The sequence below is a fragment of the Dendropsophus ebraccatus genome, chromosome 15 (genome assembly GCF_027789765.1).
Source record: "Dendropsophus ebraccatus isolate aDenEbr1 chromosome 15, aDenEbr1.pat, whole genome shotgun sequence".
In the NCBI taxonomy this organism is placed as follows: domain Eukaryota; kingdom Metazoa; phylum Chordata; class Amphibia; order Anura; family Hylidae; genus Dendropsophus; species Dendropsophus ebraccatus.
In genome coordinates this window covers 24586107-24605128 of record NC_091468.1, presented here as the reverse complement: position 1 = coordinate 24605128, position 19022 = coordinate 24586107, and the positions used below count along the sequence as shown (strand labels likewise).

Below are 19022 nucleotides of genomic sequence, written 5' to 3'. Positions count from 1 at the left end.
GCACATCCTCAATTCATAAACACTATCCACTATAACACAGCTCAACCAGGAAATCCATCTGGAAGTGTTACTTATAGGGAGGGGAGGGGTATGCTGCAGCCATACAGCTCTGATGTCGGCTTATCTCTCTAAGAAGAAAGGAGTCACGTAGTAAAATTCCATCAAATGATGTCGATGGAGACTTGGGAGGCCCCCATGCACTGCCATCAGTTCAACTTCAGTATAAAGTGACTTTAAAGGGGCCTTAAGCCAACAATGGAATGAGAGACAATGGCTATTGATATGAGATGTTATATAACTAGGACAGCTAATATGGCAAAACTGAAAATTGAGAAAAGGAAACCACAAATTATTATGAATCTTAATTGCTGTGTGTACAAATTAATGGGGGTTTGCCGGATAAGAAAAACTTCTTCCCAAAACAGTGCCACACCTGTCCACAGGTCATGTGTGGTATTGCAGATCAGCTTAGCCTCTCCAAAAATTGAAGACGACAGGAAGGAAGAAAAGGATAAATTAGATAAATTGTCAGAACAGAGCAAAATCCAATATAATATACAGGAAAATCATGAAACCTACCAGAACTGTCCATCATCACCAATTTTCTGCAGTCTTTCCCTGTCCTCCTCTTCCAGTTCATTCCACAATAAGGATCTAAGAGCATAAAGTGAGGATTCTTTCTCAAATTGAGTCCTACTACGATGTCCTCCTGCAGTTTGTACTATTTGCAAAAATTCACACAGCTATACACTACAAGCTTAACCCTTTAAGGACAGAGCCAATTTCGATTTTTGCGTTTTAGTTTTTTCCTCCTTGTGCTTAAAAGGCCATAGCACTTGCATTTTTCCACCTAGAAACCCACATGAGCCCTTATTTTTTGCGTCACTAATTGTACTTTGCAATGACATGCTGAATTTTTGCATAAAGTACACTGCGAAACCAGAAAAAAATTCAAAGTGTGGTGAAATTGAAAAAAAAAAAGCATTTTGTTTATTTGGGGGAAATGTGTTTTTACGCCATTCACCCTGGGGTAAAACTGACTTGTTATATATGTTCCTCAAGTCGTTACGATTAAAACGATATGTAACATGTATAACTTATATTGTATCGGATGGCCTGTAAAAAAATTAAACCATTGTCAACAAATATACGTCACTTAAAATCGCTCCATTCCCAGGCTTATAACGCTTTTATCCTTTGGTCTATGGGGCTGTGTGAGGTGTCATTTTTTGCGCCATGATGTGATCTTTCTATCGGTACCTTGATTGCGCATATACGACTTTTTGATCGCTTTTTATTACAATTTTTCTGGATTTGATGCGACCAAAAATGCGCAATTTTGCACTTTGGGATTTTTTTGCGCTCACGTCGTTTACCGTACGAGATCAGGAATGTGATTAATTAATAGTTTGGGCGATTACGCATGCGGCGATAGCAAACATGTTTATTTATTTATTTATTTATTTACTTTTACTTATAACCTGGGAAAAGGGGGGTGATTCAGACTTTTATTAGGGGAGGGGGCTTTTTACTGTTAACAACACTTTTTTTTTTACTTTAACACTTATACTAGAAGCCCCCTTAGGGGACTTCTAGTATAAGTGCTTTGATCTCGTTTACTTCCGGCTGCAGCAGCCGAAAGCAAACGAGTGCCTATCTCATGGATCTCTGCAGCATATCTATGCTGCAGAGATCCATGAGATAGGCACTCGTTTGCTTTCGGCTGCTGCAGCCGGAAGTAAACGAGTGCCGAGCCGGGGACGGCGCCATCTTGCACGCGTCCCCGGCCGGCTTCAGAAACGGAGATCGCTCCTCCGGGATAACATCCCGGAGGAGCGATCTCCTCCACTAGACACCAGGGAGACGCTGGATCCGGTAATCGGATGCAGCTGTCATGTTTGACAGCTGCATCTGATTACTGTATTAGCGGGCACGGCGATCGGACTGTGCCCGCTAATACCTGCGGTCCCGGGCTACACGCGGCACCCGGGACCGCCGCGGTTCAGAGCGGGGTCGCCGCGCGGCCCCGCTCTGAACTCCCTTTCCGGCATCAGGGCGTAAATTTACGCCCGATGTCGTTAAGGGGTTAATAAACCTTAAAGGGGTAGTGCGCGCTAAACAATTATTCACAAAATAGCACACATTACAAAGTTATACAACTTTGTAATGTATGTTATGTATGTGAATGGCCCCCTTCCCCGTGTCGTCGTCCCCCCCCCACCCTAGACCCAGAAGTGTGGTGCATTATACTCACCACAGTTATGCTCAGCCAATCGCAGCTGAGCTGCTGATGACGCGGCAGAGGGGGGCCGGCATGAGGGACGGATGGAGCGGTTCGGGCGGCCTCCCATAGACCACGTCATTGTCACAAGATGACAGACGGGGGTCGACACGAGATGCGGTGAGTATAATGCACCACACTTCCGAGTCTAGGGTGGGTGGGAGGTAACACGGGGAAGGGGGTCATTCACATACATAACATACATTACAAAGTTGTATAACTTTGTAATGTGTGTTATTTTGTGAATAATTGTTTAGCGCCGCACTACCCCTTTAAAGAGGTTGTCCAACATTTTTTTTCTTATTGGAAATGGGAATAATTTGTAATCTGTCCCTTTCCCTTAGTTGTTTCCTCTAACCTTTTTTCTCCTCTATGTCCCTGGTCAGCCTCTGTTGCTGCTTTTTGGATTTGTGTTTGTTCGTTTACATAGAGAACTTCCAGGTCACAGGGGTCAGCAGTGACATCACAGCTCTGCAAGCCTAAAGCTCCACCCCCTCCTCTCTGAATCTAGCTTTGTCTCTTCTACCCATAGGCAGGGGAATGTCTGTATTACTACAAGTGTCTTTGAACAGCATGGTGGCTCAGCATCTGCCAATTTTTATATTATCCAATAAACTAGATTTCTGAATCTTTTATAGGTTGTAGGACTACAAACACCAGCACACATGTACATGTTAGGAGTTGTAGTCGTCCTGAATTACATATACACTACAGTAGCCATCTTACAGGTGTGTGTGTGTGTGGGGGGGGGTTCTATGAGCCAGGATTCTGGTGCAAGTTTACCTCAGCAATAGGTAAAATGGTGACTGACATGAGGTGAAGTGTTATCTCTCCTCTTCAGATTATACTGCCCTAACAATGTAGATCTTTACGGTATAATAATAATAATAATAATAATTTAGGGGGAGATTTATCGAACCCTGTGCAGAGGAGCAGTTGCCCATAGCAACCAATCAGTTTGCTTCTTTTATTTTTAAAAAGGTCTCTAGAATCTGACTGGTTGCTATGGGCGACTGTTTCCCTGTTTCTCTGCACAAGTTTTAATAAATCACCCCCATAGTTCTTTTATGTATATAGCTCCAATCTGCAATGCTGTACAGAGATTGTAGTCTCTCATCTTGGTCCCTGCCCCCAATGGGGCTCACAATGTTTTGGAGAGTGTGATAAAATCCATGCAGACATTGGGGGGCATACATGTAGCTGTTATCCCAGGACTCCAGCATTACAAAACAACATGGCTAACCTGTGTACACCCCACAACATGGCTAACCCCTGTGCCCCCCACAACATAGTTATTAGCTCCTGGTTTCCTCCATGTCATGCTGCCACTACTGCTGCAGTTTCAACTGGGCTCAGATGTAAGCTCCTCCTACAGGGGTGGGGCTAAATAAATGTGGATGCATAACCCCACCCACTTGATGACTCACTGGCAGGAACAGGAAACAGAAAGGGAACGTGACATCACAGGAAGTAAAGAAAACACAGTCAGAGTAGTCATGTGACTGAGCCTCTAAATAAAAAATAGAAGTGTATGTAGAACATACAACACCCACAGAGGTTAGTGCAATGGTAGTTTATTGAAAAATCCCGCAAATGTCTAGTCTATCCCACTGAATTGTGTTAGTGCGTTCCCTTATGGTAAGTTACCTGTCACTCCAGGCATTGATCCATTCTCCATCTTTATCTCCCCATGGATTTCTCACTTGAAGGAGTCTCACAGTTCCGCTCTTACCACCCTTATAAGGAACCTATGAAAAGGCAGAAACATGGCTGTAATATTCCTCATCCTCACTTTGTGATAATATCACACTTTGTATAGATCATTGTAGGTTAAAAAAAAAGCTTTCTTTTCTGACTACAGAGCTCCAAATCCTCTGCTTTCCTTTACACAATTATAACTACTATACTGTGCATATATAATGTTTATTGAATTTTATCCAAATATAAAACTGTTAAAGGGGAACTCCACTGATCCCATTAAAAAAAAAAATTAATGCACAAGAAGTATACAGGTGCAATCACCAATCCCCACCGATTGTGTGACACCTTTCCCACTTGTCTACGCTGCTCCTAACCCCAGATACAAGTGATCCCAGTTTTATATTATGGCACCACCTGAGAAACTACATCTCCCAGCATGCATTGCATCTCAGAGCCAACTGGGTACCCGCCTCTGTCTTGTAGTATCCGCCCACCACTGGCTTGATATGCTTCTATCTATCTATCTATCTATCTATCTATCTATCTATCTATCTATCTATCTATCTATCTATCTATCTATCTATCTATCACTCTATCTATCTAGCAATAGATAATCCACGGCACTCACGGGGTTAAACGGTGAAAAAAGTAAGTGTTTTATTGCAGCATTCCAAAACAAGACACAACGTTTCGGTAACCTCACGTTACCATCCTCAAGACACTTGAGGATGGTAACGTGAGGTTACTGAAACGTCGTGTCTTGTTTTGGAATGCTCCAATAAAACACTTACTTTTTTCACCGTTTAACCCCGTGAGTGCCGTGGATTATCTATTGCTATTTGGGAACGATCTGTGGTCAGGATCCAGGACCACTGGCACCCAAATATTTTTGAGCAGTGCTGCTTAGATTTTCTGTTACATATCTATCTATCTTTCTATCCATCTACACAGATATATTAGACAGAAAGAGAGATGAAACAACAGTGTCTCCTTTCCCCTATACTACTCAGGGAAGGCAGTTGTTTCCTCGCCCTTGGCCAGGTGATCGTTGCGTAATGTCAGTGGTGGTCGGGGTTACAGATAAGATGTTAGAGGTTGCCTGGCAACAGAAGAGACAGAGATAAAGTGACCTCTGTCTCAGAAGGGAGGGGAGGGACAGAATAGTGGAGACAGAGTGAACCACGAAGTGAGGATTTACAGCAGCTTCAGGGCGTGAGTCAGGATGGGCTGCAGATAAACGGACCAATTCATGTAGTAGAAATTTATTACAAGCTCAGATTATGGGTGGGGATAAAACAGGATCATATCTTTGTTAACCAGTTCCCCTTTAAGCTCTCACACCACACAGTGAATGGTTCAGAATCAGTTGTCTCCATTCACTGCGTACTGGTCAGGCCTGGTTACTGCTGCTCAGCTGCCATTCACTTGAATTGGATTATGCCTTATCACCACTACACAGGGAAGGGAGTGTAGTCTGGACACTGAATAGCTGATCAACAGGGTAGTGATCCTGAGTACTGTAATTGGTTCTGTTATTTTAAAAAAGCTGTGGCCTAAGTGTTTTGTTCCTTTATGTCATACTCTGTCGATCCCAGATTCAAATGTCACGTGACTCACGTCATATGTTTTACAATAGCCTATATTACCATATCTTCATTATTTACCTCTGTGTGGTTTGTTATGGAATAGGCATGACCATGCCCGAGGCCTGTCCTCTCCTTAAATCGTTTGTCCTGGTGGGAATAGACAAAACACATTGGTATAACAGCACCTACATAAAATACAGTGGTACCTTGGTTTAAGAGTAACTTGGATTGAGAGCGTTTTGCATGAAGAGCTCACATTTTTTCAAAATTATAACTTGGTTGAAGAGCATTGCTTTGGTTTTAGAGCTCCCTGTACTGGGTGGGAGGTGGAGGGGCATAGCCTCCTTCCAAATCATTAGCATAGCATAGCATAGATAAGTGTTATCGGCGATCTGTGCATAGAGCCTGCCTGAGAGCAGATTTACCCCCGCCCGCTGGAACAAGCTATCCGGGGGTCCCGATCAGTCAGTGACAGGGGCTTGTCCTGTCACTGACTACTGTAAACGTTGTGATCACTATAGATCGCGGCATTTAAGGAGTAAATGACAGGCAGACCATCTACAGCCCCTTCACTTCAGGAATGTATATACAGTATACGTTGCTGCTGCAGGGGCATGTGCAGTAGGAATGTATATATATATATAAATATATATATATATAGGGTGCCTTCACACACACCGGATCTGCAGAAGATCCGCAGCAGATCCACAGCAGATTTGATGATGCAGATTTGATGCTGTGTTCAGTTATTTAGATCAAATCAGCTGTGGATCCGCAGCAGAAAATCCACTGCAAGAAATGACCCCATTTTGCAAATTATTCTTAAAAACGAATTTATCAAGGGGTGTAGTGAGTATTTTGAACCCAATGGTGTTTGTCAGAATTTAAAGTGCAGAGAATGATAAGAATGATAAAAATTTTAAACAGTAGACAAATATGGCATTAGTGCTTGATGGGTCTCTGATTCTGGGCCTTTTCACTAACCTTATACTCAGTACTATACCCTTGGGCCCTTGGGAATTGGCCATATGGGGTCATAGGACTGAAGGAATTCTGCCCTGGTTGAAGTGGATGTAGTGGCTGGCTTTAGTGGAAGTGGAGGCTCTAAGGCGCCTCGGGAGTGCAGGAGATGAAAAGTAGAAGGGGCTGTCATCCACACTCGGTCTTTTTACACACACAGATCCCTGACCTATTATTTGACAGATTTGTGCAGCCAAAGCCAGGAACAAATTGGAAAAAAGGAGAAATCTCAGTCTTTCCTTTATGACCTGTTTCCTGTTTATAGTCTGTTCCTGGCTTTGGCTTCAAAAATCTGTCAGATAATCTTTGTGTGAAAAAGGACCCGAAGAGACAAGAATGGCTAAAACCCTCTCTGCAGAAAATGTTCTGCAAGCCAAAATGACAGTGTACTGGGGAATATCAGACACTCACAGTGTATTGGGACTCCCTAATGCTCACAGAAAAATCATTTACCAGAAGCTCCTAAAAGAATTATACTGGTGACTACCTGACAAGCACTAAGTTACAGTTTACTTACAATTACCAGTACTTACTGAAAAGGTTTGCACCAAATAATGCAGCAATCAAGAGAATTAACAGTACACAGGGAGGTGGGATAGAAGAGGAGAGTAGTAGTAGTAGGTATTTGGAAAATGTGGTCACAGGGAGATGGGATGGATGATGGAGGTAGTAGTGGTGGGTGTATGGGCCTCACTGATTGTAATGCAATGAGTAAGTCAAAGAGCGGGATGCACAATACACCTACAACATACCTTTTTTTGCTCTCATGACGAAGTTGCATTGAGCAACATAACACATTGGGACAGTTGTTCTTCTCTTTCTGCTGTGTATTTATGCTTTGCAGGTTGTATATGATCTTATAACCATATATCTTTTTACTCCCCTATTAGGGACCTAGGTGGTCATTAGTAGCCACCAAGACAGGGAAGGATAGCACACCGTATTGGGGTGATGGACGCTACATGGTTGTTTTTGTTTTTAACTGTTTTTAACACGTTTGTCTGTGCTCTACTAAAGATTTTTTGATGTTTGTTGATTACAAGGTGTGCTGTACTTTAGTGCTTGTCTTTTTCTTTTTTGGATGTACTATTTTCATGCACTATCCCTATTTAGGTGGCGCCCTCCCTATCTTTATAGTTGTATTTGGAGACCATTCTTGGTGATCTTCCTTACTAGTCCCAAATATTTTAATTACCTTACTGAAAATGCTACAAGCCATCACTGCGTCCTCACTTGCCGAGCTGATCATGTTCCAGTAGGTAGGGGCCTCAGGGCTCTGTAGTTCAAATGTCATTGGCAGCCCGCCAGTCAGGTTCATGAAAGCGTCACCAGTAAGTCCCCCATCTAAAGCTTCATATGAGCCCAGTAATCTGAAAAAAAAATTACATGAATAAATAAAGAATTGATATTTACTTTTACATTTTATGGATTGGTTTCATTGCAATAGATGTGAAAACTTGAATCTAAAAATCTGTGGCAAATTCTCTCCAATAAGCATTGCGTCTAAGACAGAAAAGCACTAGATGGTGGCACATAGAGTGCCCTTTAGTGGACTATAGCAATCTGTGGGCACTTTATTGAACATGGCATCTGATTTAGGCCTAATTTTGAATCAATGTCCTTTAGTGTTGAGCGAGCATGCGCGGTCAAGCATAGTGCTCGATGAAGCATCGACTGAGCACCTCGTGGTGGCCATACATCTACAATAACTGACAGCTGAACAATTGTGCGACTGTCATTTTACGTCTCCCGACCTCCACAGTAACTTACTGCATTTTTTCATTCTAATTTTTGAATATTTTGACCCTCGAAGGGATGTTTTAAGTAATTATACAAAAATTTGAACGAAAAAATGCAACAAGTTAACCAGGCAATCCTCAGCTCTGCCAAACGGGGGTACCTGGTTAAATGCTTGAGTCTTCCATTGATTTCAATGGAGTTCGTTACGCAAGTCGAGCACTCGAGCATTGAAAAATCCTTGACTCGAGTTAAGAGCACTCAAGTATTTTAGTGCTCGCTCCACACTAATGTCCATACAATGGAATCCCCAAGAGCATCAATCAAGAAAACATAAGTTCTCCCCACAATAAACACATTTGCAATGAAAATCTGAATACTGGATTATAGGACATTCCTGGCCTCACGCAGCTTCAACATTGGATCCATGGATGTAATCTTGAGTTTAAAAAACCCCAAATGACCAATGATATCCCCAAGTATCTCTCATAAGGAGGCTTATGGTCAGTGAGACATTTCTCAATTTACTTCTAATCAACATCCTAAAGAAGCTGAATACTTACTTTGCATATGCTTTCTCCAAAAGACAAGGCCAGAATTCATTCCCGCCGGGAGGCTGTGTGGACATATATTCTCCTTTTAGGAATGGCAGCTTGTCATCAATCACAACATCATGCCACTGCCCAAGGTGCCAAAGCTGAAAACCGAAAGCAAATATTAAAAGAAACTTGTCATGTCTAGTAGGGGAACAGTGAGCCCTGTACTAAATCCTAGGCATCAGCTCCCAACTGGATGACCTTTCCTACTCTGTGCAGGGCCCATCAGGAGTACAGAATGGTCACACAGCCCATACCAAGGCCAGCCAGGTACAGATAAGCCACAAAATGTAAACCAAGTAAATTCCAATAACAGGTGAGTAGGAGCCTGGTAAGGAGGCGGGTGTGTATAAAGTATACCTGGATTTTGCAAAAGCATTTGAATTAAGGTCTATGGGTTTAGCAAGTTTAGTCTGTAACTGGATTGAAAACTGGCTTAATGACACAGAGAGTGGTGGTCAATAATTGCTATTCTAAATGGTCCTTGGTTATAAGTGGTGTACCCCAAGGGTCAGTACTGGCCCCCTTCTGTTTAACTTGTTTCTTAATGATATTGAAGATGGAATTAACAGCAATGTTTCTATCTTTGCAGATGACACCAAGCTTTGTAGTACAGTACAGTCTATGGAGGATGTGCAGATGTTACAGGATGACTTAGACACATTAGGGGAGATTTATCAAAGGGTGTGAAATTTAGATTGGTGCAAACTACCCCAGCAACCAATCACAGCTCAGCTTTCAGCTCTGGTAAAATAAAAGAGGAGCTGTAAATGGTTGCTGTGAGCAGTTTGCACCAGTCTAAATTTTACACCCTTTGATAAATCTCCCCTATTGAGTTTGGGCGTCGACTTGGAAAATGACGTTCAATGTGAATAAATATAAAGTTATGCACCTGGGTACTTATAACCCACATGCATCATATGTCCTAGGGGGAGTTACTCTGGGAGAGTCACTGATGGAGAAGGATCTGGGTGTACTTGTAGATAATAGACTACAGAACAGCGCACAGTGTCAGTCAGCAGCTTCTAAGGCCAGCAGGATATTGTCATGCATTAAAGCAACTCTGTACCCACAATCTTCCTTCCCAAAACTGATTTTATATTCAGATAACTGCTTTTAATCCAAGATCTGTCCTGTGGTCTGTTTAGCAGGTGATGCAGTTATTTTTCTAAAAACAACTTTTAAACTTGCAGCCCTGTGTCAAATTGGTGTGGTCTCGAGTGTCTATGACCTAACCTTGCACCGCCTCTTCGTCCCTCCTCCTCACCCTCTTTACCATTAGGAACACCCCGGCAGCATTTCTGCTATTCCTCACTTGTCTGAACACTGCACAGATGCCTTAAAGATTCAGCCTACATGCAGTGTTCACACAGGTGATGAATAGTACAAAACCTGCCTGTAGCATTCCTAATCACGAAGAGGGTGGGGATGAGGGACGAAGAGGCAGTGCAAGCCTAATGCACAGACACTCTAGGCCACGCCAGTTTGGCACAGGGCTGCAAGTTTAAAAGTTGTTTTTAGGACAATAACTGCATCACCTGCAGAACGGACCCCAGGGCAGATCTTGGATTAAAAGTAGCTATCTGACGATACAAGCTGTTTGGGGGGGGGGGGGCAGATTGTGGGTACAGAGATATAATATTACCATTTTATAAAGCTTTGCTGCAGCCTCATCTGGAGTATGCTGTCCAGTTTTGGAACCCGAAGGATGTCCTAGAGCTGGAGAGGGTACAAAGCCGGCAACTAAACTAATAAGGGGAATGGAGCATCTTAGTTATGAGGAGAGATTAAAAGAATTACATTTGTTTAGTCTGGAGAAGAGACATTTAGGGGGAGATATGATTAATTTATTTAAATATATAAATGGCCCCTACAAGAAATATGGGGAAAAGATGTTCCAGGTCAAACTCCCTCTCAAAGGACAAGGGGGCATTGTTTCCGCCTGGAGAAAAAAAGGTTTAATCTCTGGGGGCTACAAACCTTCTTTACAATAAGAACAATGAATCTGTGGAACAGTCTACCACAAGATCTGGTCACAGCAAAAACAGTAGAGGGCTTCAAAAGCGGCCTAGACAAGTTCTTAAACCAAAATAACATAATTGCATATGTATAGAATCTACCCATTATCTGTCCCCCTTTGCCTCATCCATCCCCTCCTTGGTTGAACTTGATGGACATATGTCTTTTTTAAACCGTTCTATGTAACTATGTTGTAAGCCGATATAACAGGCCAGACTATACCCCCAGTCCAGACTATACTCAGGGTTAAAATGGCCTAGGCTAGATTATACCCTGGGTTATATTTTGGTCTAGGCCAATTCATACCCCCCCCCCCCCTCCCCAGGCCATTTTATACCACTCATGATAAGATTAACCCTTAGACGACCCAGGGCGTATAGTTACGCCATGGAAGTCTGTCCCCAGACGACCTAGGGCGTAACTGTACGCCCTGGGTGTTTCTCCCGCTATGAAGCGTGCTCCTAAGCAGAGCGTGCTTCATAGCAGGTGGGAGCCGGCTGCAATCTGTAGCCGGGACCTCACCGGTAATGAAACGCTGCAGCGATCGCGCTGCCGCGTGTCATTAACTTCTTAAACGCGGCGTTTAAGTGTAAGTGACAGGGGGAGTACCCTGCCACTTACCGATCGGGACCCCCGCAGTGTGACTGTGGGGGTCCCGATCGGTAAAACGGGCCGCCGGAGGTCTCTCACCTGCCTCCGTGCGGTCCGATCGGTGATCTGCTGCACTAAGCCTGCACAGGCAGGCTCAATGAGCAGATCGCCGATAACACTGATCAATGCTATGCCTATGGCATAGCATTCATCAGTGTAGAAATCAAAGTACTGGATGTAAAAGTCCCTCAAAGGGACTTCAAATGTGTAAAAAAAAAAAAAAGTTAAAAACACTAACACACTACCCCAAAACCCCTCCCCCAATAAAAGTTGAAATCACCCCTTTCCCATTATATAAATAAAACATATAAAAATAAATAAATAACTAAACATATAATATACTGTAGCGTGCGTAATTGTCCAATCTATTAAAATATAACAAGCGTCATTGCGAACGGTAAACGGCGTACACGAAAAGAGGGAAAAAAGTGCGCGGATTACCGATTTTATGTTACATTATACATTAAAATTTTTTTTATAAAAAGTGATCAAAACGTCCGATCTTCACAAATATGGTATTAATAAAAACTAGAGATCATGGCGGAAAAAATGACACCCCATACAGCCCCGTAGGTGAAAAAATAAAACTGTTATAACAATCACAATAGTCCCATTTTATTTATAATTAATTGCCAAAAAAAAGTATTTCATTTAAAAAATATATATAACATTAGAGAATCTGTGTAAACCTGCATATGGTTGTGTTCGGACTGACCTATAGAGTAATAGTATCATGTCGTTTTTACCATATACTTATGTAGACACAGGAACCCCCAAACGTTACCATATTGCTTTCTTTTTACGATTTCACCTATTTATATCTTCATAAATAATAATTTTGGAATTCCATCATATATGTTATGGTAGAATGAAAGACGCCATTACACAGTACAACTATTCCTGTAAAAAACAAGACCTTACATGGGTTATAGATAGAAAACTGAAAGTGCTAGAACTCTCAGAAGGGGAGGAGGGAAAAACGAAAACACTAAGATCAAAATTTGCGCGGTCCACTGGGTCATTTTGGGCCTGGTCCTCAAAGGGTTAATTATATATTATTATTATAATAATAATATTATGACCTGGAGGGATATGGTCTGACCTAAGCTATTTTACATCCCCCGGTATAGAATATATCCACAGGGGTATACTGTGACAGTGACATGATAACTTGGAGGGATATAATCTGGCCTAGACTGTTTTACACCCCCAAATATAGAGTTTATCCCCTAGAGTACACTGTGGCCTGGGCTAGATTATACCCCTGGGTATGAAAATATTTCCCCTGGGATATAATGTGGCCTGGGCCAGGGGTGAGAAAACTAGTGAGGTGATAACGTTATGGCCTGGATGAGTATAGTTTGGCCTAGGCAATTTTACACAGTGGGGTATAGTTTGGACTAGGCTATTTTATACCCCGGGGTATACTGTGGCCTAAGCCAAACTATACCTGGGAATAATCTAGACAGGGGTTAACCTGGCCTGCTACACCGGAGGTGAAAACAAGTAGAGCATCGGTTACATAAACCAGCGTTTCCCAACCGGGGTGCCGCGGCACACTGGTGTGCCGGGAGAACCCGCCAGAGGTGCCGCGGGATCCCGGTGGGAAATAAGCGCTGTCTCTTTAACATCCCGAGAAGCTGCGGCCGCGCAGCTTCTCGGGATGCACGGATCACTTTCATGTTCCGCCCGCACTATGAGCGGGCGGAACATTAAAGTAAGCAGAATATAGGAGCAGGAAGTGTCGGCATCCTGCTCCTATATTCACTCCCATAGGCCGCCGGCACTTCATGCCAGCAGCCTATGGGAGGCCGGGACGTGACCTCTCCGGCAGGCGTGATGATGTGACGTCATCACGCCTGACGGACGTCCCGACCCCGCGGCTCGCAAGATGGAGCCCGAAGAGGAGGAGGAGAGCTGCTGCCTGCAGCTACACAGCGCCGATTAGGTGAGTAGGATGTTTTTTTTTTTTAAGGGGCAGAGCAGGATGCATTATTAGTTAATGGGGGGCACCTCTGGGGGCATTATTAGTATATGGGGGCACCTCTGGGGGCATTATTAGTATATGGGGGCACCTCTGGGGGCATTATTAGTATATGGGGGCATTATTAGTATATGGGGGCACAGCAGGGGGCATTAGTATATGGGGGCACCTCTGGGGGCATTATTAGTTCATGGGGGGCACCTCGGGGGCATTATTAATATATGGGGGCACCTCTGGGGGCATTATTAGTATATGGAGGCACCTCTGGGGACATTATTAGTATATGGGGGCACCTCTGGGGGCATTATCAGTATATGGGGGCACAGCAGGGGGCATTATTAGTATATGGGGGCACCTCTGGGGGCATTATTAGTATATGGGGGCACCTCTGGGGGCATTATTAGCTCATGGGGGCACCTCTGGGGGCATTATTAGTATATGGGGGCACCTCTGGGGGCATTATTAGTTCATGGGGGCACAGCAGGGGGCATTAGCTCATGGGGGAACCTCTGGGGGCATTATTAGTATATGGAGTCCACCCCTGGGACATTATTAGTATATGGGGGCACCTCTGGGGGCATTATTAGTTCATGGGGGCACCTCTGGGGGCATTATTAGTTCATGGGGGCACCTCTGGGGGCATTATTAGTTCATGGGGGCAACTCTGGGGGCATTATTAGTTCATGAGGGCAACTCTGGGGGCATTATTAGCTCATGGGGGCACCTCTGGGGGCATTATTAGCTCATGGGGGCACAGCAGGGTATCCTACATACAGGGGGCATCCCACATTCCTACTCGCTTTACTGCACATAACACCAAACAGCGCAGTTACTTTGGGAGCCGACAGGAGGGAGAAAGGGAAGGAAGTTGCTAGAAATGTGCGGAGCCTAAATTGTTTGTCTCGCAGGTTCTGAAGAGATGAAAAGTAGCTGAAAGAAATCATCATGGCGGATGGAGAGGAAAAGGGAAAGTGACTCCTCAGATCAAATAAGACGTCACCTGTGAGTCACTGTATGACGGTTTTCTTATTTTGTAGAACATTATTTAGTGCCGCAAGGAAATTTTTTTTTCCAAGGTGTGCCCCGAGGTGGAAAAGGTTGGGAAGCACTGACATAGACAATGCCAGTTAACAGAGCTGAGGTCAATCACAGATAGTAGTATAGTATAAAATTAGGATCAGGTCCGTAGTCAGGAAAACAGTCAATATTCTGGAGGATGCTGGCAATGAAAGGCATTGCACAAATAATAACCAACAGGTTCTGGAATAAGCTGCCTTTTAAAATTTCTCTCTAGCTGTCAGTCTCGAGCACTGGAACGCTCGAGATTGGAAGGGCGCTCCAGCGTCCCTGATAGGCTGCCAGGCTGCTGCCCAACCAAACATGACCCTGAGTAGTAACTGGCTGCTAGGCCTCGCACTTGAGAAACTGATTGGTGCGGGAGCTAGGTTTCTGACATAATATATAATTTTCTAATGAAAGTCTATAAATGTACACGAAATGTCCTTTTATTGCCAATAGTGAGTGCACTTATTCATATAGTCACACATCCCCCTTACTGACATTTTCCAGAGCCAGCTGTAGTAGTTGTGTTAGTTGTAATTTGGGGTGGGGTTATTTACTGTTAAATAACGGCCATCCACTAAATTTTAACTGTATGTGAACATAGCCTTTCTGTGTTATCAATCCACTCTTGGTTTTGGTTGTTTAAATTTTAGCAATTATGGCAGCTTTCAAAATGGCAGAGTAATTGGGTAATTGTTTGTAGTATCTTGTCCAATTTTTTGTACTAAGACTTCACATGCCCTAAATCAGCCAGTAAAATAAATGATCATTTGGATCTTACTCTGAAATGGAAAATTCCAGCATAGTCTTTTGAGAACCCTTGATCCGGCGGCATGAGGTTTTTCAATACTTCAGGATTCACAGTGACGGCTGCAATTGCAGATAACAGCCAACAATCACCTGTAAAATAAATTGTCAATAATCTGGTTACCTGTCCTGTCCTGACTAAGATCAACAAAAGTCAATGGGACACAAGGGTGACCCTGGTAGATATGAGGCCAACTAATATTTAAGGTTTAAGGCACATATATGTTAAGAGTCAAGAGGGGCATCACCAGTCTAAGTAGTGGCAAGTTATTGGCTTCAAGTAGGATTGTCTTCTGCTGGACGTTGTGGACCCATTGTTGTGCCAGACACAGAAAACAGTGCTTTTTTGTTGTTGCTTTTTTTGTGATTCTGGATGATTTTCTGTAATTTGACACTAGACATGTACTGTATGTATGGATTACTGTCTTCATGATAATTCAAGAGCAATATCTTTACTGTCTTTACTGTAAGAAAGCAAACCTTGAAGAGCACTGGCAGACCCCAATACTTCATCTACACAAATATGGTACTAATAAAACTAATATAAACTTGAAATCATGGTGCAAAAAATTATACAGCGCTATAAGAGTCGCAATAGGGCCATTGTAATCACACCTATTTGCAAAAAAAAAGTTTTACTGTTTGTAAAACATTAGAAAAGATATATAAACTGCATATTGCTGTATTTAGTTTTACCGTAAACACGGAACCCCCCAAAAATGTGCAATTGTGTTTTTTGCCCAATTTCACCCCATAAATGATATTTTTGGGTTCGCTCATACATGTTATGGTGGATTGAAAGACACTATTACAAAGTACACCTGTTTCCCAAAAAAACAAGCCCTTACATGGCCCTGTAGTTGGAAAAATAAAAGCGTTATAGCTCTTAGAAGGCGAGGAGGAGGACAGAGTCTGTCTATTGTCCCCTATGTCCATGAGGCTTGCTGTAAATGCTGTTATGAACAGCCCAGGTAAGATTGCAGCCCCCATAACAATTAACAAAAAGTGAAATAAAATAAAAAATTACAGTCAGAAAATAGAAACAGATTAGAATAAAAGAATAACTTTTTGTATCTGACTTTAATCAGTAAAGAAATTTTAGGTGACACATCCACTTTAAAGTCCCAGCTGTAACAGGGGCATCCGCAGTGGAAGACTGGTGGATAATGTATTATAGGAAGGTACCAACCAACCACCCTGCCCTGGTAGGGACAGACACAGGGTTTGGGCAGCAGACTGAACATCTGCACCAAATTGGCAGTACCGATAACTATTCTTACCGAGGTTGTTTTGTATAATGTCAAACTGGCTGGTTCCATCCACAATGAGCTGCGGGTTGTTACATTTTTCCTGCATAAAAGAACAATGATTATAACTACTGTACATACAGACCTTAAAACTCATAAAGACTCATAAATACCAATTTATATAGCACTGAAAAATCCTGTACAGTAAGGGTATGTTCACACTGAATAAATTATGCGGAATTCCGTCGTAGAATCCCGCCTGTCTCAGTGCCACACTGCTTCTCTATGGGAGAGCGCGCGCTCCTCCGCTGCTGCCACCGCTCCCCACTCTGAGAAGTAACATATCACTTCCTGGAGCGGAGAGCGGCGGCAGCGGAGGAGCACGCTCTCCCACATAGATGGGTTATGGCACACTGAGGCAGGCGAATTCCGCCAGATTTACTCGGTGTGAATATACCCTAATAAGGTTAATTAATGAAAAGCTTCAGCCACTACCATAGATAGCTTGCGAGCCTACTGTATACTTACTGTATATTTACAGCATTCAATAATAAAATCCACCTTTAACCCCTTAAGGACCAGGCCAATTTCGTTTTTTGCACTTCCGTTTTTTTTTCCTCCTTGTGCTTAGAAGGCCATAGCAGTTGCATTTTTTCACCTAGAAACCCACAAGTGCCCTTATTTTTTGCGCCACTAATTATACACATAAAGTACACTGCGAAACTAGAAAAAAATTTAATGTGTGGTGAAATTGAAAAAAAAAAAGCATTCTGTTTATTTGGGGGGTATTTGTTTTTACGCCAATCGCCCTGGGGTAAAACTGACTTGTTATACATGTTCCTCAAGTCGTTACGATTACAACAATATCGAACATGTATAAGTTTTCTTTTATGCGATGGCTTGTATTATCTATTCCCAGGCTTATAGCGCTTTTATCCTTTGGTCTATGGGGCTGTGTCATTTTTTGCGCCATGATGTGTTCTTACTATGTGTATCTTGATTGCACACATGCAACTTTTTGATCGCTTTTTATTACAATTTTTCTGGATTTGATGCGACCAAAAATGCTCAATTTTCCACTTTGGGATTTTTTTTTAAGCTTACACCATTTACCGTGCGAGATCAGGAATGTGATTAATTTATAGTTCGGGCGATTACGCACGCGGCGATAGCAAACATGTTTATTTATTGATTTATTTTTATTCATAACATGGGAAAAGGGGGGTGATTCAAACTTTTATTAGGGGAGGGGGCTTTTTATTAATGATAACACTTTTTTTTTTTTTACACTTATACTAGAAGCCCCCCTGGTATACAGCATAGATCAATGGTCAATGAGATGCTGCTGCAGCCGGAAGCAATCGAGAGCTGAGCCGGGATCAGGGCAATTATGGCGCAGACTCCGTCCCGAGCTCGATGTGTGGATCGATCCACCCCACTAGACACCAGAGAATCGGCTGCATAAAGGATTCAGATGCAGCTGTCAACTTTGATACCTACATCTGAATCGGACCGTGCCCGTTAATAGCCGTGGTCCCGGGCTACATGTGGCACACGGGACCGCGGCGGTTCAGAGCGGGGTAAATATCCGCCCGCGGTTGTTGAGTGGTTAAACAAACAAACATGAGTCTGAAAAAATGTTAATACATGATTTTATTTATTTTAGAAACATTAAAGTAGAAGTCCAGCAAAATTTTTAATGAAAGTATTGTATTGCCCCCCAAAAGTTGTACAAATCACCAATATACTTATTACAGGAAATGCTTATAAAGTGCTTTTTTCCCTGCACTTACTACTGCATCAAGGCTTCACTTTCTGGATAACATGGTGATGTCACTTCCTGGATAAAATGGTGATTTCACTTCCCTGATAAAATGGTGATGTCACGACCCGACTCCCAGAACTGTGCGGGCTGTGGCTGCTGGTAGGGGCATAAGTAGCATTCATGGGGCCCCATAGCAAAAACGTGTATGCCCCCCCCCCCCAACATACTGTATAACCTGTCCCGGCGATATGGAGCTGTCCCCCCGCCTTCGGCAGCTCTGAGACGCTGTGCCCTGGGGTGGGGGTGGGGGGGGTGAGGGGTAGCAGGCCGTTCGGAGTCGCTGCTGGTTGGGGCAGCTCTGAGACATCTGCGGGGAGCGGGCTGCTTTAAGACAGTGTATGTGTGGGGGACGGGTTTGTTTAGAGGCCGCTCTGAGTCCCTGCAGGTCTGGGGGTGCTCTGAGTCCAGGGGGGTGGGGAGGGAGGTGACCTCTATTATACTGACTACTATACAAGATGCTAGGGAAGCTGGATGACCCCATTATACAAGATGCTAGGGAAGCTGGT

At 43.3% G+C, this 19022-nt stretch overlaps 1 protein-coding gene across 4 annotated transcripts in view; it reads right to left on the bottom strand.

Annotated features, from left to right (window-relative positions):
• LOC138774209 (calpain-8-like) overlaps nucleotides 1-19022 on the bottom strand; it is a 43964-nt gene that overhangs the window by 9809 nt on the left and 15133 nt on the right. For all 4 annotated transcript variants that reach the window (XM_069954897.1, XM_069954898.1, XM_069954896.1 and 1 more), the window contains 7 exons: nucleotides 16725-16794; nucleotides 15419-15537; nucleotides 8889-9022; nucleotides 7784-7958; nucleotides 5647-5715; nucleotides 3929-4029; nucleotides 580-654 (listed from right to left, as the gene is read on the bottom strand). In XM_069954897.1, the coding sequence (XP_069810998.1) occupies nucleotides 580-654; nucleotides 3929-4029; nucleotides 5647-5715; nucleotides 7784-7958; nucleotides 8889-9022; nucleotides 15419-15537; nucleotides 16725-16794 (743 nt within the window). The remainder of the gene's footprint in view (nucleotides 1-579; nucleotides 655-3928; nucleotides 4030-5646; nucleotides 5716-7783; nucleotides 7959-8888; nucleotides 9023-15418; nucleotides 15538-16724; nucleotides 16795-19022) is intronic.